General features: G+C 43.4%; 1 protein-coding gene across 2 annotated transcripts in view; it reads left to right on the forward strand.

The window, feature by feature from the left end:
* Positions 1-25,690, forward strand: part of LOC111234102 (myocyte-specific enhancer factor 2D homolog) — a 68,769-nt gene that overhangs the window by 24,792 nt on the left and 18,287 nt on the right. For both annotated transcript variants that reach the window (XM_022762022.1, XM_022762021.1), the window contains exons 3-5: positions 8,827-8,961; positions 18,646-18,877; positions 22,781-22,834. In XM_022762022.1, coding sequence (XP_022617743.1) covers positions 8,827-8,961; positions 18,646-18,877; positions 22,781-22,834 — 421 coding nt within the window. The remainder of the gene's footprint in view (positions 1-8,826; positions 8,962-18,645; positions 18,878-22,780; positions 22,835-25,690) is intronic.

The raw sequence follows: 25,690 nt of genomic DNA on the forward strand, positions 1-25,690 counted from the left end.
GGGAGGGGGAGGGAGGGGGGTAATTGGATAGTCACAAAATGTGCCCATTTGCTGCTCTGCCTCTGTGAGTCTCTCCAAGCAAGTGCTTTTGAGTATAAATTATGAAGTGTGGATATAGTCACGCAGACACACACACACACACACACTCACTCACACGTGCATGTACATACACACTCGTGTGTGTGTGTGTGTGTCACCCTGCATGTACTGTACATGCACGCAGGAATGTCCCTGTGTGCTTAGAAGCACTTAAGTTCACATCGGAGGTTTGTGTGTGTTTGGCTATCTTTGTGAGGACCACTTTGAGTTTTATAGAAAAACACACACACACACACACACACACACACACACACCTTCAGAGGACTGTTTGAGGGTTAAGACTTGGTGTTCAGGTTCAGGTTTATGTTGGGGTTCGACACATAGCCGTGATGATTGGGGTTAGGGTGAAGGGCTGTGTCAGTGAGCATCCTCACAAGGATAGAAGTGTTTGTGTGTGTGTGTGTGTGTGTGTGTGTGTGTGTGTGTGTGTGTGTGTGTGTGTGTGTGTGTGTGTGTAAAAGCATGGACTCAGTATTCATCACACAGTTAGACATTCCTTCACTCCAGTGTAAGGCTGAGAGGCAGTACATATGCACACACAGCCTCTCTTTGAGATGCACGTGCTGCTGGAAAGTGCGTGTGCATGTGCGTGTGTGTGTGTGTGTGTGTGTGTGTGTGTGTGTGTGTGTGTGTGTGTGTGGGCAGCCTGCCTCTCCTGCCAGAATGTGTTAATCCGCTTGACTGCAGATTCCAATCAGGGCAAAGGAAGGAAGAGAGCGAGAGACGGAGGGAACACAAGCGAGCGAAATGCTAAAAGAGCGGCGATGAATAACCGAGGAGGGAAAGCAAGATGGGCAGAGAATGGGGTTGCCCTTTTTCCTTTAAGCGGCTCAAGGAAGGCAGATCTCACCGGCGAGCCTCTCTGCAGGGGCTTAAGGACCTCGGGCACCGCCCTGATCCTCCTGGGTCGCGGCCAGCGGAGCCTCATGTATCACAAAATACCACTTGACAGGATTCGCCCTTTAAGTAACTGACTCAGTTAGTCGCCGTAACAACCTCGGCACTTCAAACTAAAACTGTACAACCCCAGAACAATTAAAGGACTCCAGACTTGTATTACCCATCTGCCCCCCCCCCAGGTGAGAGATGATGCCTCTGTTTACCTGGAGATACTCCTTCTCGGATAATCCCAACTCTGAGGTCTTCCTCCTAACACCTGTCATATCCCGAGGTCGTAATCCCAACTAGACGAGGTCAGTGGAAGGCGCGCGCGCGATTGGTCGGCCTCAGTCAGCTGACCGCTCCCAATGACACAAGTGGGACGAATATTTCTTAACGTGAAATAAAGTTTATTTATTTGGCACTTTTCATTGACAAATGTCACAAAGTGTTTTACAGAGTCACAAACAATTAAGATCAGAAACACACAACACAGAGATACAATAAAACCCATAAGAAAACATTAGACTGGGCCATTCAAGTGCTTTACAGAACCATAAACATTCAAATCAATAGATTAAAGGAGGATTCTGGAAAGTGTTTTAAAATGTAACTGTGTTTATGCAAAAAATGAAATAAAATGCAGCTTTAGAATTTATTTAAGTGATTTAAACACTCAACACAGTGTAGTGAAACAACATTAGATGCATTTACAGATATAATTAAAATTGAAATAACTAAACCGAAGTCTTTTATTCTGAAATCTAGTAAAATTTTCTGTAAATTTAACAAAAAATTTCTTAAGCTCAGTATTTCAATGTAATATATAAAATGAAGAAGATAAAAGACGACACATGATCACAAGTACATAACAGGCTAAATGAACCCACTTTAATCTACCAACAGCGCCGGTATCAGCTCTGATAAAGCCGGCAAAGAAGACGAGACTCCTGACGTTCAAATTAGACATGAAGTCTGATCTCTTCTTTCTGGTCTTAGCTGCGTTGAAACACTTACATTTTATGACAAAGTACAAAGTTGAGTTTTAGTCACATGAAGTGAGTGACGTCCCTCGTTGTTGGGACAACAGTGTTTCAGGGTCGGAGGAGCTGAAGATGTTTTTTCTCCGGTAGGTCGCGATTATTCCTGATATTCTGAGTGATCTGATGCGAAACAGAAAATCCTGACCGTTCTTACAGAGTGATTAATAGTCTGACACTGAAGAGGGGCCAAGACTCCATTAAAAACATATTAAGCACTGGAAGTCCTTGACTGATGAATTACTTACTCACCCGCACTCATTCAATTTGTAGAAATACTGAATGATTGAATGAACGCCCCACATCCACGCCCCCCCCCCCCCCCAAATTAAACAAACAAAAACAGACACATAGTGCTTTTGTAAACCAGAACCAGCTCCTCCCAAACTCAGTGATGGGTTGCCATCTGAGTTTTTAAATACAGGTGTCCAAACATTTGCATGATGATAATCCATCTTGATGACCTGGTTTGTTAATTATCTCACAGTAACGGCAGATTTTTAAAATTTAAGATGATATAACCTGATGAAGATGATTTACTATGATGGATTATTTAAAATTAAACATCAATTATCTCTTTTTTTCCCTCTTAAATCTTTATTTATCTACTAAAATCAACAACAGCAAACATTGCTAATGGCTAAACAAGGAGTTTGTCTAATTTTAATGACAGGACGGACCGTTAACATGACGGGGCTGATACTGTTCAGATACAGGCGACGTAAAAAAAAAGTTCATTTTAGACGTTTTGCCGCAGCGAGTCGTGTTTATGGAGCAGCCGGTTCCTTCTCGTCGCTCAGCTCGGCAGGTTAGTGACACGACAAACAACTGCTGCTGATCTATAATACAACATCTGAGGAGCCCGGCAGCCGGTGCTGTGCCGAGACCGTGGACATGATGTCCCATATGACTGACTGCAGGGGCCTCAGAGAGAGAGAGAGAGAGAGAGTGTGTGTGTGTGTGTGTGTGTGTGGCTTATAGTTCTCTATGTGACATGCGTCAGTGGGATGTGATGTTACGTTTGTGCTTCATGTCGACCGGATCAGTCCTCCAGAGTCCACATGTCATTATCCAGAAACACACACATACACTCTCAGTTAAACACACGAAGCAGAGATGTGTTTTTTATTAACACATACAGGAACAACGGGATAGAATTAAACCTGAAACAACAATAATAGTAATAAGACGAGGTCGAATCTGGTATGTGGCCGCTCCTCATTGTAGGATATTATCATTCAGTTTAGTGTCAGCTGGTTTCAGCTCTTCATCTGTTCTCTCCTCCTCCTCCTCCTCCTCACATATACAGTATTTTAAAACGGCTGAATTCACAATAGAGCTGTTCTCATTGACACGTTTCTGCTTCTGTTGTCAACACAACGGAACAAGTGACTGAAATGTGGTCCATTAAGACGACATGTTAACCAGCAGTCACTTCCAAGCTGCTGCTAAAATTTTTTATTTTTTATTTTTTATAATCACGACGCATCAGTTAAAGACAAAAGACTGTGCTGTGATTTCAGCTGTGTTTATTTGTAAAGCGATGACTCGGAGAGAGAGTTAGAAGCTCGTTCACGAAGCTAACGTTTGTCCAAAAAGTCGGTAGCTGCTCCAACACTCATCTGGCTGAGCAGTGGTGTAACTTTATCACTCAGTCAGTCAGTCAGCAATAATTAAAGAAGAGAGTTTTTTATATAGAAAAGAGAATATGAGTGAGTTGAGCTTTATATTATAGTGCGAGTTTAATGTTTAACCGTTCCAAGATTTAGTGGCAGAGGCAGCAACTCCACATCCATGGATTCATGCACACACAGTTTTAGTCTCATATATAAACACACGCAGTAGACCATCACACGGACAGTCACACACTCAAACACAAAGACGAACAAAGAGACTCCGAAATAAGAGAAGGGATGAGAAAAAGAAAAAGCAACAGAGCTGTGTAAGTTTGAAAGTTTTTAGTAACAACGCTTCTGAACTGAATCCAGGGATCTCAAATCTCAAAATACAGTCTGACCAAAATTTAGATTGAAATCAGGAATTATCTGATCTGAAGTAGAAGTCGTCGTCTTCCAGCACCCCGACAGCGTTAAATACTCGAACCAAAAAGAGTGTAGAAAAAAGGTTTGATAACCAGCCAGAGAAGAGAGTACGGGGTGGGGATGAAGGGATGAAACAGCAGGAGCAGGGAAGAGAGGGAAAGAGGGAGAGAAATTACGATGGGAAAGCTCTGGGAACAGGTCAAGAGAGAGAACAGGGCAAAAGAGGACAGAGAGAGAGAGAGAGTGGTGGGAAAAAGAATTAAAAAAAGATGAGAGGAGGAGGAGGAGGAGAGGAAATGGGCGACCAGGGAGAGTCACATATGGAGACGTTACAAGGAAAAGGGAGAGATGTTCAGGGCGAATCACACGGAAGGACGAGTGTAAGACTTTGCACTTTCCTGTGAGGGAGAGCGAGAGCTGCGTTAAAGGTGGTGGGCAGAGAGATGAGAGATCGAGGGAGACAAAAGGAGAGAGGGAGGGAGAGAGAGAGAGAGAGAGAGAGAGAGAGGAAAGCAGCAGCAGCGTTACATGGAGAGCTGGAAACAGAGGGCGGGCGGACAGGCGGGTGGGCGAGCGAGCGAGCCAGAGGGGAAGGAAGGGAGGGAGGGAGGCGGGGAGGTGAGGTGGTGGTGAAGGGAAGGGGGGCGGGGCTTGTCAGCAGCCGCAGCCAGTCAGAGGCTAGCCTGGTGCTCTGCAGGGTGAATCTTACCCTGGCAACACAATAGAGCGAGAGAGAGAGAGAGAGAGAGAGAGAGAGAGAGAGAGAGAGAGAGAGAGATGGTGGACAGGTGAACAGATGGCTGACTGACTGAGAGACAAGCTGATCAGTGGACTACAGTGTGTGTGTGTGTGTGTGTGTGTGTGTGTGTGTGAGAGAGAGAGAGAGAGAGCATGTGTAAATGCTGTAATGTTACACAAAACTGTGTGAGAGAGTGAGCAGAGAAACTGAGAGAGAGAGGGAGAGAGTACCCATGTTTGAATTGTAAAATAACAAAATATCAGCTGTGTTTACATGAGAGAGAGAGAGAGAGAGAGACATAGACACAAAGAGAGAGAGAGAGAGGCTTGTGATATCCAAAAAATATGAAGTGTTTGTGTGTTTAAAAGAAAGGTGATATGAGAGTTTAGTATATAAGAGAGTTGTAGTGTATTTACAGTAAAACCAGTTTCATCATCGTTATGTCGGGACGAGTGAGGTCAGTGTTGAGTTGTGAGGGCATTTTGCTTGGTAAATAGTAAATGGACTTGCACTTATATTGTGTTTTTTCTAGTCTTTATCAATCACTCGAAGCGGCCTGGAGGAGCCGGGGATCGAAACCGGTGAAATATTCATCATTTCACCGTGAACGTACGTTTATGGGATTAAAAGGCTCTTTATCGTGGAGATAGGTTTGCAATGATAGTGTTTGAGGCCTGTGTGCATCATGTGACCTGCAATACCGACTGTGGCCACAAAGAACGTCACAGTGCTGCAGTTACTTCCAGTTTTACCTCCAAAATAAGAGGTTTAGCGAACTGGCGGCTTCCTGTCTGATCGTCCGACCGCTCGTGTGACTTTGTTGTTCCGATAACGCCACGTGTCCCAGATCCAAGTGTTTTCTCTGTGGACTATAATGACGACCAAAACTACGGAAAATAAAACCAAAGTTGTGATAGAGTCAGAATTAGGTTTGGGGGGGGGGGGGGCAGGTTGATGAAACAGAATGTTCAGAAAGTGTTGTTCAACCGGGACCTTTTTTTGGCCCCCCCCCCCCCCCCCTCAACCCAAAAGTTTTTACAATTGGGTACAAAAGTTTTGGGTTGTCGGGTTGTTTTGGGTTTTGGGTTTTTGGGGGGTTTTTGGGTTGTGGGGTTTTTGGGGGGTTTGTGGGTGTGTGTGTTAGTCCATGTGAGTGGCGCACCAACAGTGTCATTACAGTTTTGTTTGCAGGCTCTTTATCTCTCTGTGTCCTGACAGTCGGGGGCAGGCGGTGCACGCCTCCATCACGTCCTCCACGCGGCCCTCTGTCACATGCCGTCATTGTCATGTTGGAAGTTGTTTTATTTTTATATATTTTTATTTTTCCTTTGGTTCTTTTGTTCCCTCGATTTTTAGGTCAAAGCGCACACACACACACACACACACACACACACACACCAACTGCCACCACAGAGTGTGTTTTCTATGGACTGTGGACAACAAAGTGTGGGGCGGCTTCTCCTGCGTGTTAAATTTGCATTAAGCTGCAGATCAGAGCACCGACTTGTTCCGGGGAGACTGAACAGCTGAATCAGGCAACTGTCTCCGTGTTGGAACAAATCTGTCTAATAACCCGTTTCTGTGGATAGATAAAACGCCGCTTTGACACCGCGATAATAATAATAATAATGGCTTCCAGTTTTAATGAGATTCATATCAAAGGGGTGCTATTGTTATTAAAACTGAAAGTGTCTTCACCCCGACATCCACGTGGCATCATTACCCTCTTGTCCTCACCTGTTTCTTGAGGATTTAAGGCTAATTCATCCAAAATTAAAAGCGTCTGTGTCTGCGCCTCCTCGGGGTTTAGGCGGGAGCTCTTGCAGGTACGAGCTCCTGCCGGCTCCACTTCCGAGGCTGAATTGCAGGCAGTTGAATCATCCTCACTTAGCAGTGATTGTGCGCAGTGGGAGTCATTGAACATGTGCTTATGTTTTAATCAGACCACCACTACTCCGCAGTCACACTTGACACAGCAGGTGGTTGTTAATTAAAGAAAATATAGGGTGTGTGAAATATTGAACATGATCTGATGTGAGCACTTTGCTACTAATGGATAATCAATGAAATGACACACTGTAAAAAAAAAATCTCATTTGATTTGATTTTTTTCTTTCTGTAATTGCACCGAACCAGAGTTTTGTCTATTTTCTCATCACTTTTAAATGCTTACTATATGATTTTAGACATTCACTGATGTCTAGTCATTTCCAAATACCACAAAAATCAACTAGCAGACTCTAGAAAACTCATTAACATCAAGTTAAAGCTGCACGATTCTTTATATTTTATTATAATTATTACCATTTTCTGCCTGTTTTAGCATCTTTTAGCTTACCGTTTTGATTTTCTAGCATATTTAATGTCTTGTTCAGTAGCGTAATGCAGCAGGTTTACAGAAAACAAGCTCTTTAAACCCACGACACTCCACCTGCTCAGCTCCAAATATCAGGCCGACACAGTTAGTGACAAGCTGGTGAAGAACGGGGAACATCCAAACAGACGAGCTGTTTGCTAACATGTTCGACTTAAGATCTCCAAAGGATCATAATGTGTCAGTGCTGAAATTTACAAGTGGCCACCAAAAAAATAATTATCGCTGCTCAAGAGTCTGTCGAGTGCAGAAATTAGTGGTGGTTGTCTAAAATAGCAGGAGAAACATCATTTAAATGGACTAAAACATGTAAAATCACTTGTATGGCCCATTTAAATCTTATTTTCTTATAAGTAATTAAGAGAGTCTGTCGGTACGTCTGAGTACGTCTGCAAACATTACAAGTTTCATTTGTCTCGATTCAAGTGTAATATTCTTTGTCTGCACAGACAGATTAAGAGAAAAAAAAAGGTTTCCAGGGCTCAATTACTAGTAGGAATGACTTGACATGATGGAGATTTTTTTTGCAGTATACCACAGTTTATTTCCTTTTCGCTGATAGATTTCAAAGGCGAGGGATTTTCTTCTTCTTTCTGCAGCAGTCAGGGTTAAAGCTTGTATCTGGACCACAGAGAGCTCTCCGGCTTCAGTTTAAGATCCATTCTGCTGCGAGGATCTATCGGCTCGGCTGTGTGGTCAAGGGCCCAACAGGCAAAGCTACTTAACAGCAAATCTTGTTTAGCAGAATCCTCTCAAAATAAGAGCCTCTATCTCTATCGCTCTCTCTCTCTCTCTCTCTCTCTCTCTTTCCTTTCCTCCCCTCCTTCTCTTCTCGCCCTTTCCAAATTGTGCTAACACTGACACATCCTGACTGCCGTTAGCCGCAGCACTAAAAAAACCACCACTTGCTTCCTAACTCACCCTTTTACCCTTTTGCTTCGCTCAACCACTTTTTCTCTCAGTGCAAAGCTTCGCACCAATTACCAACGCTGTTGATTAGCCCGACGTGTGCAGAGGTGCGATGCCTCGCTGTGTTTTCTGACATGTAGCTCAGGTTTGCACAGAGTTTTCTCGCTCTGTGAAAAGTGCCACGGGCGGCTGCAGCAGATCCTGTTCACTCTGTGGTGGTGAAGATGGGGGGTGGGGTTGGTGGGGTGCACTTGTGTTTTTTCAGTCCACCTCCATTTGATTTTGCAGCTTTCTCCATTTGGAGCTGGAGTCTGTAGCTTCTTCACCCTTTTTAATCCGCGACCTCCCGAGAGCACCTGCAGGGTGAGCGAGTGCAGCTTCAGTGGTAATAGCTCGCTTTCACGTGGGCGGCGGATGTTACGAACGTCGACCTCACAAATCAATCGAGAATTATCAGAGACTGAGAACGTGTTTTTTTTCTCTAATGCCCTTGAAGATGCCGCTAGGAATAACAATAATAAAAATAAAAAAAAGACTGGATGTGTGTCATCACCAGGGTCAAACTCTTCCATCTGACTTTCACCGCTGCAGTGAAGTGTAGGTGGAATCAAGATGGTCATATGTGTTCACTCTTCTCTAAGTGTGTCTTAAGAAATCAAAGTGGTGATCCCAAAGTGTGCATGAAAAAATGAAATGTAAATGTGCCTCCTCCTTCTCCTCTACCCCCTTCTCTAACCGCCTCAGACGTTGCGAAAGAAAGGCTTTAACGGCTGCAACAGCCCCGAGCCCGACGGCGACGACTCCATCGACCAAAGCCCGCTAAACGAAGACAAGTACCGCAAGACCGAGGACCTGGACAGCCTCTTCAAACGCTACGGCGTGAGTACCGTCACACTTTTGTCACCTTATCTAACCTACCCTTTCTCTTCTCTATCTTCCTCTCTCTCTTTCTCTCTCTCTCTCTCTCTCTCTCTCTCCCTCTGTCTGCCCTCCTCTTCTTCTTCTTCTTCTTTTTCTTCTTCTTCTTCTTTTGTTTGGGGAACGAAGGCTCTGAACAAGAAAGAGCACCGGGACTCTGAGAGCCCAGACCCCGAGGAGCCCTTCTCCCTCACCCCCCGCACTGAGGAGAAATACAAAAAAATTGACGAGGAGTTTGATAAAATGATGCAGAACTATAGGCTGTCAGTGAGTACCCCCCCCAAACCCCCCCCTGCCTCTCTGTGTAACACTGCCCCCCACCCCCCCACCCCCTTTCCTCATGTTGGTACCCTGCTGCTGCCGCTGACCAGACGACCTGGAGGTTTTCCAGCTGCGGGTGGCGGCCTGACTACTCACAGAGCACTCGCCTTCACTGTTCCTCCTCACCCCTTCACCTCCTCCACTTCACCTCTTACCACCAGCACCTCCCCCCACCCACCCACCCACCAAATCACTACCCACAACCTCCTTGATGGCGTGTGACTGAGCACGAAAGGTCGGGCAGAGCGGCCGAGCTGACTGACTCAAGGGCAGACGTTTAAAACCGGGGCTTTCGGCTAACAACTGTAACTTCTGCCTCTCAATCGAAACAATAACAAAAAGACGGCGCTACGTGACGTCATGAAATAGCGAGGGATCATGGGAGTCGTTGTCTTTACCACTGCTACCGTTAGCTCCTCCCGGTTTGGATTCCTTCAGTGTCAGTGGTTCAGGAAATCAAACAGACCCGGTGATTCTAACCTGAATGAAGCAGTTTGACATTTAAAGTGGAGAGGACAGAGACGTCAGGGAGGAGTGGGAGCTGAGATTGATTTGTTTGTTTAGATTGTTTCTCTGATAACTCCTGGTTTTTACCAGCAGCTGAGCAGCTGAATTATCCAGAGGCGTCCTCCTCCATAACAGACACACCAGGGGATTAAACCAGTAGAAACCAAAAACATATTCAGTTTACAAAGATATAAAACAGATAAAAGCAGCAAATTTGCCAATTAATTTCCTGTCAATCGATTAATCATCAAATACTCACAGCTTCACTAAAAGTTCTTGTTCAATTCCAAAATTGTATTTCCTCTTATTTCTACTACAAATCCTCAACAACACTTTGTGTTATTTCAGAGTTATTTTACGGTACGTTTGGTGTAGTGGAAACTGTGTGACAAAAACTCTCCTGTACTTTCATATTTCATCTTGTTTTAATAAAAACAAAAAACAGACTTCTCTTCAGTTGAAGTAGAAAGTAACAAAAACATGAAGATGTTGATTTTTATTTTTTGCAGATGTCTAACTTTGTGCGAGTAAGACGTCGTTAGAAAAAGCAGCGTAAGACCAAACGGGGCATGTTTCACTGTGATTATTCATGTGAAGTTACAGTCATCACAGTGAAGAGCCCCCTCAGGAGCAGAGCAGCTTTAATACTCTTGTTTCTGATGCCTCTGCAAGTTCAGTAACGCACAAGAATCAACAACAGAGGGAGAGGAGTGCTAACTAGGTCCCTAGTTTTAACAAAAGTTGGCATAGCAACTGATATTGCAAAGGGAAATCATGCTTTATGGTAATAATCAACACATTTGGAGCGTGCCTTTGAGCAGTGGGATCGCTTGGCTGGAAGAAGCGATTGTGTAATACTTAGCAACACTAAAGAAATGAGCGTGCAACTGAAGACGAGCCGTGTGCAGCAGAGTCTGCTCCTGACACTGCGCAGGTTACACAGGGAGAGAGAGTCAGGGTGCAGCTGCTAAGCGGCCGTCATTTACACCCTAACTGAGGTCAGTTTAGTCCCGGAGTCGTCCTCCTCCTCCTCCTCCTCCACTGCTCCTGACATTATCCAGGTTCTGCCTCCTGCCTGGCACTCTGCCAAACCCCTTTTACCGCTCCGCTCCTGTGCCAATTTCTGCGTGATTCTTTTTTTTTTTTTTTTTTCTTCCTCTGTGCTCAATAATGCCATTAATGTCACTTTAATGAGTAGCACTCAATTTACAGCTCCTCTTCCAGTCTGCCAGCTCCTCCGATTGGTCACGGGGGACGGGACGGTCACGTTGAGGCGCTGCAGGAGAGTCAGACGGCGGATATCCCTGATATCTTAAATGAGGTGTTATGCCTGAACGGAAAAGTCTGCGTTGTGTTCTTTAGTCTCATTTTCGTAGCGTTAGTTTTCTGTCACGTTATGAACTTCAAGATACACAGTCGGAAAATGAGACAAAACCTTGTTTGACCTTTCACCCCACAACTGCTTCACACAACAAGAACTTTCACAAACTTTTAAAGATCTGTGACAATATGAAAACACGATTTGTGCATCAATAGATTACACTCTTGTCTTTTTGGTTACTGTGGTGATTTTTAAAAAGAACGTCCATGTGACCGTAGATCAGTTCATTTCAGTTTAATTCAATACAACTTTATTTATTCCTGTAAGAGCAATCGTGCTCAGCAGTTCGCCACACAGATCATCAGATCATCAGATACAGATCAGAGAGGAAACATATTCAATCACTGTTAATCACAAAACTATCAAAGGCTTTCATTCAAGTCAATTCAAGAAACTTTATTTGTCTCCAGACAGCGACTTAAAGGACACATAGAGAAGACATTAAAAAAAATAACCACACAAATACACAAAAAAGAAAACACATCCAGTGCAAGACAAACTGTACACATTAAGAAAAACAACGACAATGACATGAAGATACAACGTCAACAATCAACAACAGTGCAGAACGACAAAACAAAAGCTGCAATATTATAATGAGAATGACATCAACATGGGAGAATGACGTTATAATGACATAAATTACTGATAAAAAGTGCAATAGAAAACTTTCATTTATATAAACATATACATATATATATGTACAGCACAGATGCATATTAGGCATTATGAATTATATTAAGTGGTAAAAACTGGACTTTTCCGTCAAATTAAAGGAGCCGTTTCTGTCAGTAATTGTCATCAGTAACATTTCTCAGACATCAGACGAGGCCTAATAGAGAAGACGCGCCTCCTCTCACTTTAATCAGCTGAATGAATTCGTTTCCTCCTGAGTGTGACCTGGCCTCTCCGTCGGCCGCTCTGAGCTGAAACGCCTCTTAAAAGCTTCGCTCAGAAAAAGGAAAGCGGCGGCAGAGGAAGAATAGAATTCAATCTACCACCTCTGGAGAGCCGCGGCTCTTGGCGCTCGTCGATTGGATGCTAGCCGAACAGCCGCTAGCTGTTAGCACCCATCCCCCCCACACACACACACACACACACACACACATACACGCACACACACACATACACACCCCCAATCCATCACCGCACTGCCCCTCAGTCTCTCTGCCAGCTCTGCCTGCCGGGTTGTTTTGCCCTGCACACCTTTCACAGGGCGCCGGCAAACAGGAAGCATACAGCACCACCCACCACTCCTCCCCTCAGCATCATAATCCCCACCATGACAGCTAGGGGCCGGGATATACAAGCTTAATCCCACTTGTACTAAAATACCTCCCGAGGTAGGGAGAGAGCGGCGAGGGAGGACGGGCAGGACATTTGACTAGACGAGCCCCGAGCTAATGGATCTGTTCCTGTTCCACTGGCTCGGTGGTGGGGGGGAGAAAAAAAAAGAGGAGCTTTTTCTTTTTACCGGAGGGTCTCTGGTTTGATCCTGCTCTGGCTCTTGAGATTTTGGGTTTGGGAAATTGAATAGGAAATAGATTTCCTCCTTTTAACGTCGACCTGCGTGGTGTCTGTCCTTCAGCAAAGTCTTCTGTAGAGGCTCAGTGTGAATGTGAAGAGTAAAACATGGTGTTACTAAAAAATGCTGCTTGAGCTGCACACTTCATTACATCTGAGTTAGTTTTCATAATTAATAATCGATAAATTCTTGCATTTTGTCCGCTGCACTGAAGCATTTAGTGTCACTCTAAATACCACATAGAACACATGATAGAAGTTTTTGATGCCTAACGTAAGGTAAAGGTAAAAACTTGTAACCGGTGGTTCCCAACTTTTCCCATTTGAAAATATCAAAAACTTTTGGCGGAAGAAAGAAAAAACTTTAAAAGGAGTTTTTAAACATCTGTAATGTTTTTAAAATTCATTTCAGTTAAACCAAATTCAAAACATTATTTATATAAATCTTTATGATTACGTCATCACACCAAAATTTTGCAAGTGATTTATTGGCCCACTTGCAACACCCTCTCTGGCCCACAGGTTGGGAACCGCTGATTTAACCCTTAAATCTTCAGGATTTCACAGTCGGTCACATGTGAGGGAGAAATTTAATACAGATTTTTACATCTGATATATCCCGCGCACTGCTCTTGCTTTAGCATCACGATTATTCTCTTCTGCAGGACGTCTAGAGACACCGAAACATAAGCATGATCAATAAACCGTGATGCTGGGAAGAGCAGAGTGCGGGATATGACACTTTCCAACGCTCCTGCACCTGTGACTTTCAGATGTGCAAATATCTTTATTGAAAAAAATCTTACATAAAATGTGATTAAAAAGAATATTAGAAGACCTCATTATTGTTTAATTCGTAATCATTATTTCATGTGACATCATCGCTGCCCGGCTGCAACACACTGTCCGCACACAGTAGAAACTGGATGAATGAAGTTGGCTCGGTAGAATAACATGTTACACTCAGCTCTCGTCTCCATATTATGTTTTCAGTAAACATTAACGACCTTGTCTGTGATATGATAATTTGCGGAGCTGATTCTCCCGGGCGCTGCGTTTATGTGCCGGCCGACCCCGAGGCCCCTGCAGGGTGTTGAAAAACACATTTTGTAATTTCACACCACAAAAAGCATCAGAAATATAAACGCTCCTATTAATAATTTGTGTTTGGAGCGGCAGATAAAACGTTTTTTTTTTTTTTTTTATTGGAATCGGACTCAGATCCTTTTCGAAGGCGGTGACCAGCGAGTCGCTCACTCTCTGCTGCTTTTTTGGTCTTTAATCAAATATTAGGAAAGTTAGAGGAGAGTCAGAGTCTGAGGTCACACAAACACTCCTCCAAAGTTTCCTCTGTGTTCACTTCCACAGCTGCTAACAAATAGGATGCGACAATCCTAAAGTTGAAAAAGGGAAATAGAAAAAAAAAAAAAAACTTTCAAAGGCTTCCAGGACAAGAGGGAGGGAAAGAGAAACTAGGCCATGAGTTTAATTCATTCTGATTTACCCTTGCATCCAGGAAACACACAACCTTATTGAGAGAAGCTCCTCTGAGGGAAAATGGGTTAGCTCTCCTCTCCCCTCGTCACGCTGGAGAGGCCTTGAGCTTCCTCGCACAAGCCTCCGGTAAAACGCCTAGTCAATTATTTACCTAACAGGTTCTTGTTTTGTTTTTTTTTTCCTCTCCCTCTCTTCCTCTGTTAAATCAGCAGGATGACGGCCAGTTCCCAATTAACCCTCCTGTCTGTCATTAGTAGCGCCGGGTGTTAAACGAGTGGGGTCGAAACGTAAAAATTCAGGTGTAATTTGCCAAAGACACGGATTAATGCTCAGCGGAGCGCGGCGCAGAGCAGGCTGAGGACAAATTTAAAATTCATCATTTAGAGAAGAAGTGAAGAGGTTTTTGTGGTTATGTCACCGGTCTCCTAGCAACCGGAGGCTGGTACCATCATGGAGGTCCAGTGGAAGACGTGGCTGAGAACAAATTGTGGCTAAATATATTACAAACAGGCAACGAGAGAGAGAGAGAGAGAGAGAGAGAGAGAGAGAGAGAGAGAGAGAGATACCTGAAGAAGGTTGTTGTGGTGTGGCTGTGAAATAAAGTTTAAAACACAAGTTAAAAACACTTTAATTAGAAGAGTCAGCACGGTCATCCTGAAGAAAGTTTTAGTTTTTAACAGAGAAAATGTTCAAATCGTCAAACTGACAAATATACAAATGTAATATATACAAATATCGGACATGTAAGTCACTAAAATATGTAGATTTCTGTTAGAATGAACGTTAACATCCAGGATTTTAATTTACAATTGAGCTATTCCGTTATATCTGATGTAAATGTCGTCATCTCCCTACATCATATTTAATTCTGGCGGAGAGGACTGAATTTATTTGACTTTAACTTTATAGTTTTTGCCTGGAAAAAAATCAGACTTGAAACACCTAATGTTATTGTAAAATGTAAAGTCTTCAATCCTCCAAATTTACAGAAATATGATTGAGGACATGACGCCACTGTCCTCCATGTTTGCTCCCACCCTGATGCTAATATTTATTATTCATCGATTTATTCACTCAGGATTAAAACAAAAGACAAAACGAATATTTTTGAGTCGTACGGGAGTTTACCAGTTAAATGGTGGTTAAACTGTGACTGTGGAAAAGAGGCAGACTCTCACGTAGCTCCAGTCATCTTTAGTTCAGGGCTTCAACAGGTGAAACGATCTCACCACCAGCTGTCCTTCACATCACATGATCCTCGTCAACAGCCGTTTTCCCGAGTACTCTGTAGAAGTTTTATTCCGACGTTAAGAGCTCGGAAACATCTACAGTTCTGTGACAGTTGAATCTGCCGATGAGGATGATGTGACGTGATTGAAAGCTCCAGAACAGCTACTAATTGGACCTACGTACATCTACTTCACTTGCTGAGAGCTGTGATGTTCCTTTTTTGTTTTGTCACATTTATATCCCCTAAAAAATACAATTAAAAGATGAGATCACAGTCAAAATTATTACTTTAGTTAGTTTTGGATATGATGGAGCAGGACAGTAGTTTGTCTTGGGGTCAGAGGTCAGAGGTCAGCCAGGTCTGATCCCTGAGTGTTGTCAAATCAAAACGTCCTGTTGTTAAACACATAGACAGTGAAATGTGTCAGGCTGCAGGAAACCCCCTGACCCCCCCCCACCCCCCTCCCCCAGGCCCTGTGAGGGTAAATATCCTTTCTAGTGCTGTATGCTCCTTGTTTACACACCTCCATCCCCTTTACACTAACTCCCCCTCCCCCCATACACACACACACACACACACACACACACACACACACACACACACACACACCTCATCCACCCCTCCATTTATCCACCCCCCACCCCCCCTCTCCCTTCCCTCTACCCTCTGCTTGGCCAGTGTGCAGTGGTGCAGTGCTGTTAGCTGCTGCTATCTTCACCCGCCCTGGTCATCACTTCACTTACAGCTCACACACACACACACACACACACGCACACACACGCACCTTTAATGGGTGAATTTTAAATCTCACAAAGTTGGGGAGTCGCTTCCTTTCTGTGGCGAGAGGCTGCAAGGACAGACTCGTGATCTGAGCTCGTTTAGCCTCATTTTCAATAAGATAGAAAAGAGGGCAGTGCTTTACGTTACGGGACGATCATTTTTCCTATATTTTCAAGGATTATTTCTCCATATAATTGTGTCTCATTCAATTAAATTAAAGTGTAAAAATGAGAATCTTGTCCATTTGCATTCGCTTTAAAAATACAATTCAACATTTATAGAGAAAAAAGTTTCTAATAATGACAGAATGATATATGAACATTTAGCTCTGAGCTTTCCTTTCAAAGGAAATCCTATTTTCCTTATAATAGACCCAAAAAACCCCACAGTTCTCACCTGTAAAACAAACAGAAAGTAGGGACTTATAAAATAAAGAGTTAACAAACATAGCATGGCGTCTCCTTCAGCTTCAGTCAGATCTGTTTCTCACTCATTTTTTCACTTTTCCTTCTTTACTCCCTCCAAAAAAGAAAAAAAAGAGAGTTTTTGCAGAAGGAAGAAGAGGCAGAGATCAAGGGCAGGAAGGTGCCCTCGTCCTCCTCTGTGTTAAACTGGGTCCCAGGCAGTTTGAGTACAGTACAGTGCGGCGCTGGCCCATATTCTATATATAGAAGTTCTCCTTTCAGACTGAGTTGGAACAGGGTGAAATGGGTCGGATGGCTGGACAACCCGAGGTCCTTGCCCTTGATTTTTTTTTTTTTTTTTTTTTTTTTTTAATTCCAGGACCCTGGGCTGTCTGGAAATCCACTTTCGTAGGTCAGCTCAGGCGCCATTTAAAAGAAAGTAGAAAGGCAGCACACCTGCAGACGCCTCGGCTCCGTTAGAGGAGGAGGGGTCTTTAGGCCGGTACAGTAGCGCAAGCTGCCCAGGTACGTTTTCTGAAGCGAACTCCTTCCGGCACGGAGGGTGAGCTCTCGCACGGCGCAGGATATTTTCCGAAACGCTCCCGGTGATGAGCACACGTCGGTGCGGGTGGTGGGATGCAGCTGGAATGTGACACGCACGCCATGAAATGTCACCAATAACCCGATGCAATAACCCGCTGCTGCGACAAGTGTTTTTTAACCTGGCATGAGGCGTGAAAGGCGACACAGCTTTTTTTGGCCTTTCCACCAAGTCACCTTGCATGTTAAAAACTGAGTGAGCGTGTGTGTGTGTGTGTGTGTGTGTGTGTGTGTGTGTTAGAGAGAGATTTGAAGTGTGTGTTTATTTGTTCGAAGAGTTAATTTCCAAAACCCTTTCTCCTTAAACGACCTGTTCCCAGTGTTGTTGCACTGAATACAAATTGGCGACGCCTGACGTGTCTGACACTTTGAGATTGATTTCCTGCTGTGACAGTGAACCGTGACAAGACAACAAAGGCTGACACATCGTTTCTCTGTGATTCGTGACTGATATCGAGTCATTTAGGTTCAGTTTTATTGACACAAATTGAAACCAATCACGGCCTGAAAGGTTGGAAATCAATCTGAAAACACATGATTTGCTTTGGAAAATGGTCAGTGATGATAGAAAGTGTTCGGTTCAGGATCTGGTCTGAAGGATCCACTTAGGATTTAAGACACGGTTAAGTATCTGTCAGTGCAGGGAGAATATTTCATTCTGTTTCTAATGTTTTCTAAAATAAGATTTCTTTATTTATGTTGATGTTGAAATGACAGATTTTTAGTTCTAAAATATGTAAAGAATGATTCAATTCAACTTTATTGTCATCGGTCTTACGGACAACAAAACATAGCATGACTTGATAACCTGGAGAGCTTTTATTTTGGAGGGTTTTTTTTTTTTTTTTTTAAGAAGTCAAAATAAAACCCTCCATCAGTAATTTTTTTAGTATAATTATTTTAATCATTTTTTGATGTTCAGACATAATTTAGCTTTTTTCATGTGGGTTCTAGAAATGCGTTTCTGCATTTTAAACAATAATAAAAAATTATTCCAGAAGATTCTTGAAACCAATTAATTTGAGATTGAACCAGGTTGAAATTATTTCCTGACTTGAGTCGTAGATATTTTTTTGCACTAACTAAAAAACAGAATTTGTTTTTCTTTTTTAGGACTCGGTAACAGAATCATTGATTTGACGAGATGTAGAGTTTGAAAGTGCAGATCATGTGCAGTCATATTATAAAAAATGATGAAGGTAAATGAGGTTTTGGAAAGACTCTTCCTGTTGTGATCGGCCGGTGTGACTGAGTGTTATTTCACGTGCAGGCTTCTCTGCACTGCTGCCGATCACTAACTGATCACCTGTCCACTACTGTCTGTGTGTGAACATCCGCACAGCACGCTCTAAGCCCCTCCCCCTCCCTCCCTCCCCCCCTTCTTCCTGTCTCTCCACCAGTCCACAGTCCCACAGCCCACCTTCTCCATGCCAGTCACCGTGCCAGTATCCAATCAGAACGCGGCAGCGGCGGCAGCCCTCCAGTTCAGCAACAACCCCGGCGGCGCCCTGGTCACCACCACCTCCTTCGTCACCTCCACCCTCACAGACCCCCGCCTCCTGTCGCCACAGCAACCAGCTCTGCAGAGGAACACCGTGTCGCCAGGGTTACCACAGCGACCAGCCAGTGCAGGTAAGAGATGGGGTTAGAACGAGGTGGACCGCTTTGGTTAGAGCTGTGAACGGCACGTTTGCAGTCGTGTAAATCAACAATCTGTGATGAATATCTAGTTTCAGTTCTCTCAGCTGCTGATTGGTCAAACCAGTTCATTATAGCTTTTCCATCTGCAGCTCTAAACGCTCCTCTCCCCCCTGAAAAACCCTGTAATGCAGAGCAGCTGATGAGTTCTGCATCTTAACAGCAGCGCGACATAAAATGAAGAAGAAAAAAAAGCTCCACTGACAAAAACTTCTTCAAAAGAAAACAGAAGAAAAAAGACTGCGCCACCCACACAGTTTGATTGACAGGTGTTGTCTGGTGGTACAGAAACGGCAAAAGGAGACGGTGTTTGGGGGGAAAAAATGAAAGAAATTCAGGTTTCTGTTTAATGATTTTAAAAGGAGAGGTTGACATTTTTTTCAATAGCCACATGTCCACATGTGCATCAGACGGTCACTCTGATTGTCCCTCCTGTCGATACTGGCTGCAAACAGCAAAGATTTAGACACACATCACTGAAATTCAGGGATCTGTTTGCAGCCAGGAGGAAGAATAACAGTGACCTGTAACACTCTAATATAAGAGCATGTAAGTGTTGTATGAAGACAGATATTGTGTGTGTGTGACGACTCATCCTTTGATTTTAAATGTGGATTCTCTGTTAATTTATTGCCCTCATCTCTTCCATAGAGAACAGTGACAATAAGACTTGCTAGGTAGCATTAGCAGTTAGCTTCAAAGCCTCTAGAGGACAGAATAACGTGGACAGCATTGTCTTGTAATAATACCAAACTAGGTTAAAGAACTTGTTATTATAATCCATCTGATAAAAAAAAAAACTCACAGTTTTAAGAATCTTGTTTTAATTAGATGATTTTATAGATATTTTGTCGTTAACCTCTGAAGTTGAATTTCAACAGATTCTTAACTTTTAGAAAAAAAGACACCACTGAGTCACTGTGAGTCACCACTTTACACATTACTAATGTCTGTCACACATTGTCCTTAATTGATTTAATTAATCACACATTGAAAAGGGACTTTAAGGTAACAAGACAAGAAATCGCTAAAGCTGCTCCAAAAGTTGCTTAATGATGTCATACTCCAATTAGCATAATCATGACATCATTATGTCGTATTACATCCTGCAAAAGGCATTTAGAGGTGCCCCCTGCCCCTGAGCTCTCTTTTACAGAAAGTAAGTAAAGTTTGTCCCAAAAGTCACAAGATCTGTCAGCGCCCCCACTTCCTTCATCACCTCCACCCTCACACACACCCCCGCCCCCGCCTCCTGTCGCCACAGCAACCAGCTCTGCATAGGAACAATGTGAAACACCAGAAGAAAAAAAAGTTGCCGTAGGGATCTCACAAGTCGGCAAATCTAGTGACAAAGGTGCTAAGTTGACAACACAGCCTGTAAGAGTGGGGAAACTCCAGCAATCAGCCGGTTGACCGATGGTGTAACTTCGTCACTCAGTCACTCAGTCAGCTACCGACATCCATGTTTCTTGGTCTGGCCTTCACTCTTCTGCTGGAAATGTGGGTCATATTTAGTCGAATGCCAACAGCGGCATCTGTCAACCCGTCATGTCGTGTGTATATTTGACTCATATCCCTGTTTAAACCTGTGGCTGTCAGTACAGTGTGTGTGTGTGTGTGTGTGTGTGTGTGTGTGTGTGTGTGTGTGTGTGTGTGTTTGTCCTAGTTTTTGCAGTTTGTCATCAGGATTTTTCCAAACTGTTGCAAACACTTTCTGACCGACGCACAAACGTTCTGGAGTCCAATCTTCTTTACCTGTCAAAGTGCCGATTGCTAAACATCTCTTCCAGCTGAAATAATTTGAGCCGCCGTCTACGGACCACGGTTGTCATGGCGATGCAGTTAGTTGAAGACACGTTTCACAAGTCGTGGCAGGTGTTATTTTCGGTTTATGTAACGACTGTGTTTTGTGGAGAATTTCTCCGCGTTGACGAGCAGCAAAACGACCACAGAAGAAAGTCTGAGTCTGGAGTATTGATGTTCTGTCTACCCAGCATGCTCGGTTACCTGTCAGTCTGGGTAACTCCTGTTTGCTCAAGTAAGTGCACACTGCCGTATAATGACAGAAATCCATCATTTCTTTGACTGGTACACTCCTGTGTGCGCCTGCTGCCTCTGTGTGGCAAACCAATCCTTCACCCTCTGACTAAAAGGATTTGTGCCCCATTTTTGCGTCTCAGACAAGGTTACTTATCGAGCTTTGTTCCGACCAGTATAATCTCATTGTAAGTCAGAATTAGGTGATGTAACGCGCAACAAATGCATTACAGCATCTTTCATAACATGCCGTTCTCCAAAGGCAGGAGGGTTTCACATAGCAGTAATGGACGCCCCCCCCCTCCCTCCCTCCCTCCCTCCCTTCCCCCTCCTCATAACCTCGGCAGTGCAAATGCTCTGCTGTACCCTGCTATGCATCCCACATTACCAGAGATGTATTGGGTTCATCGTGTTTGCTCATTGGTGTTTTTCCACGCGTCGCTCCAGCCAGATATTTTTCACTCACCCCCGACGACCCCGACTTTCTGACTTTCTCAAGACTGTTTGAGCCAAAAAAACTGAATCTTGTACCACGAGAGGGAAAATCAGTGTCAGCAGATAAAAATGCTGTCTGCCATTTGGGGAAGAAGTGAGAATAATGTTTGAATGAAGATAAAAATATATATAGACATATTGTACTGTGCTGTACAGGGACACAGCACATCCATCTACACTGACATTTTAAAGCTGCGGTTATAGATTTATATTTATTTTTGACTGTACGAGGGGGCAGGAGAACGAGCTGTAAACACAACGTTGACTTATTATTACAATATAAAGCTCATGTGGCAAATGTGTTATAGTTGCCTGTTATTGATTTTGAGTCGTTTCTGTGGCGACATGACGAAAACAAAACCAGCATTTACAGCACTAACCAAAACAATGAGCTGAAGGAAGAAGAAATGCTGCTGAAAACTGACGGGAGCTGCAGAGTTGGGTGATAATTATCTGTGGATTTTATTCACTGAAAACTGTATTTGTCAAATTAAAAAGAGGAAAAAAAAAAAAGATAAAAATGTCGTTGACATGTTTATAGCATCGGCTACCAGCTGATTAGTAACAGCCAATGATGTTCAGGCAAGAATATCACACGGAGCTGATTCGCCTCCACAACTCCAACCTCCTCCTGATGGGACTGAAGCTTTGGTTCTCACGTCCTCTTAATCTCTAATTGTGCACCGTTATATATTTTTGGGAGGGGGCGGGGCTTGTAGCCGCTCGGGATCATTGAATAGCAGTACCTTTTCGGACACGTCGACCTGTAGAGTATTTGCTATAAATGGTCGATTCTGTGATACAAGTGTCTCTGAGTTGACTGTTTCTTCCAATAAGGACCGTTCATTTCAAACAGTCGTGTATTTGTTAAATACCTTCGGATGAACATCAGGTTAATCTTTTTCTCACAATTTAAAACGAGTCTGATTTCTTTTCTTTCTTTTTTTTTCCCCCTCTCCAAATGCAAGATAAGTATCAGTGAGAAGTGGAGAAACCGGCACTTAGAAATTAACTGGTAAATGCAAGATTGAAACCAATTATGGTTCTTCATAGAGTGAAGTGAGATTCAATAGCAGAAGCACTTTTGTAATGACTCACTTGATTTAATGATATTCTTCATCATAAAAACGGGATAATTCAGGCTTTTGGGTAAATGCTGTTCAGATGAACAGATATAAGATCATTTTAGCAGTGTTTTTATTATATATATATATATATATATATATTATTATTATTATTATTATTATTATTATTATTATTATACTGTATATGTAATGATCATGGTGTGTTTTCCTGTTTTCATAGGTGCTCTGCTAGGAGATCTGGGGAATTCAAACGGAGCGTGCCCGAGTCCAGTCCGTAAGTAAATCTTATTCTTTCTCATGCTTCACATTTTTGGGAAGAAATGAGTTTGTGCAAATACAAACACACACACACACACACACACACACACGCACACGCACACACGCACACACATGCACACTACATTAAGTCGTCCACCCTGCTCCTCTCTGCTGTCTGTGTTTTCTCTGGACTTTTAAAGGAAATGAGTTTTGAGTGGGATTTACAGACAGAGGGGATGCAGAATATTTTCTGTGTGGCAACAAGCTCCGTCTCGTGTCCACGACTCTCAGACTCGCACACAAGCACAAACGCACCTGTTGACTGACGACAGCTGACGGTCACAGCACAAGCTGCTTGTAAACAGTCCAAAGAACAGAATGGGTTTCAGGTTGTGAGAGAGAGAAACGGGAGGAGAGAGCTGTTGGAAAGGAGGAACAGAAACTGAACATGAAAAACTCCTCTGCTGGTTTTTTCTTTTTTTTGTGTGTGTGTGTGTGTGTGTGACTCAAAAAAGTTGTGAGTTTGAGTAGTTGAACATCTTAAAATTCACCAGTGTCACAGACCTAGTTTGGTGCTTTTACGTGACAAACGCCTAAAAAAAAAATGAGCTCAACATTTGGTTCCTGACACCAGTTTTGTCAACACCCTGCAATTTCAGTTCAAGACTCACTGATGCGTTTGTCACTGATTTTCTGTTTGACTCAGATTTAATGTCAATTCCTCTTTTCTCTCTATTCACTCTTTGCCACAGTGTGAAGATGGTGAACCGTTCCTTTAATAAAAATTTTAAAAAAAGAAGTTATTGGAGAAAGAATCAGGACATAACGGCTGAAAACTTCCCCTCTAATCTGACTGAATTGCCATTTTGTTTCACTTCAATCAGTCTGATGTGACTGAGCTCGTGTTTACCATTTCCTGTTTGGAAGAGGAGCGTATTTTGTTTTCTTTTGCCTTAACCAATCAGCAGCAAGTGACAAATCTGTGATTTCAAGTCAACACGTGAGCGGCGGCCGCAGCTGTTAGGAGCGGTTAACATATGACTCTAAATATCCATCATGAAATGAGAAGAAATCAAAGTTAAAAACAACAAAATGAACACTAAAAGAATGCAGCTAATCTGCTTCATCAGGACTGTGTGGGTGCAATTTGATTGACAGTGACCAAACAGCCAATCAACTGTCAGCAGAAACAAAAGTTAAACTGTTTCCATGTAGGATCCCACCACTCGTAGTAAGAGGCTGACAGAGACAACAGCTGCGTCCATCTTCGTGGCCATTTATCATGGGTGTAATCCTGCCTACTGACATTTGATTGGTCGATTGTTTTTCCATTTGGGGTGGGGGTGAGGGGGAAGGGGGGAACAGTTGTCGGTGACACCGACACCAGACCTACTGAACCAATCGGAGATGTGATTGAGAAGTCTGAGTTGCACCAGGAGCCAGATGTCCCTCAGTAACGTCGGATTTTTACTGTCACAGCGACGCAGCGTTTTAAAAAACCCTGGCATCCCGACAGCAGCGAGTTCAACTCTTTCCTGTCTTCACCCGCTGCCCCAACCCCCCACCCCCCCCCCCCACCCCCACCCCCATCCTGTCTCTCTCAGCTGTTCCCACTCGTCTCCTCTCAGGAATAATCTACCGCCCCACCCCACTCACCACCCGCCACCCACCCCACCCCCCATCCAACTGTCCCTTGTCTTGGCACAGGACTCTCCTCAGAGGTGACTTTGACACTGGCCAGAGCTCTCCCCTTAAATCCCATTAGCCAGGACAGATACTGCCAGCCTGCCTGTAGTAATAGATATGGTGGGAAGGTGTGTGTGTGTGTGTGTGTGTGTGTGTGTGTGTTTTGTTTTTTCTTTCTATATTCACTTGATAAACGTATTGTCTCGGGGTGAGGTGGGCCAAAAGAAATCAATACATTTATATTAACTTCCTGGTACTGTATCAGAGGAGAACTCCGAAGCCAAGTTTCAATATTGATATTAGTTTTTCAAGGCTATTGATGAAAGAGTTTGTGCTTCCTGTGAAACACAGCTCTTAACAGGGAGACTCCATCAATGCACAGGTGCTGCTGAAGCACCAGGTGTGCTCGGCAGTGTCACGACTCTGTGGAGCGTGACATCATCATCAAGCTCGGCATGAAGTATAAACAGAAAAGTAAATATACAGAGTTTATTTGTTTAAATGAGAGTTTCCCAGCTTCATGTTCACACCTGGCAGTAACACGTGTCACATTCTTTCAGCAGTGTGAACGCAAATGTGTCCTAGGTCACAGTGAAGGACCGCCTACTCACCCGACCTCCAGAAACCTTCTGTTGTGGTTTGTTGCTGCCATATAAATAAAACTTGATTGGACTTGAGATATATTACGAGTGAGTCAAACATGTTATGCAATTTGTTTTGCCTGGAAGACGCCAAGGAATAGACCCCAGCCTGTTCTTCTTCTTCTTCTTCTTCTTCTTCTTCTTCTTCTTCTTTCTTCTTCTTCTTCTTCTTCTTCTTTTAATTTCCGGTAGATCCGGCACAGTTAAAGTGCATTGCTGCCTCCTGCTGGTCAAAAACAACAACGCTTTATTTTTATTTAGTCTTTGCGTGTGGGATTTATTTCTCCCGGGTTAGGGTTAGTTAAGTGAGATCCGATCACAGGTGGTCACCGCAGACTCGTGTGGAGGTGTGAACTGACGCAGGTAGAGCTGTCCAATGGCAGGTACGAACTGGGCCAGTGTTGAGAAAAGTCCCGACCTCTCAGCATTATTTTACACTTGAATAAGTGACACATTCCTGCAGTTGTGTGGTAAACATTAGACGTGAATATATTTCCTGTAGTGTTTTAAAAGACGACTCATCTCCGTGAAATTAAATCACATTT

The sequence above is a fragment of the Seriola dumerili genome, unplaced genomic scaffold (assembly GCF_002260705.1).
Source record: "Seriola dumerili isolate Sdu_G_001 unplaced genomic scaffold, Sdu_1.0 BDQW01000435.1, whole genome shotgun sequence".
Taxonomy (NCBI): Eukaryota; Metazoa; Chordata; class Actinopteri; order Carangiformes; family Carangidae; genus Seriola; species Seriola dumerili.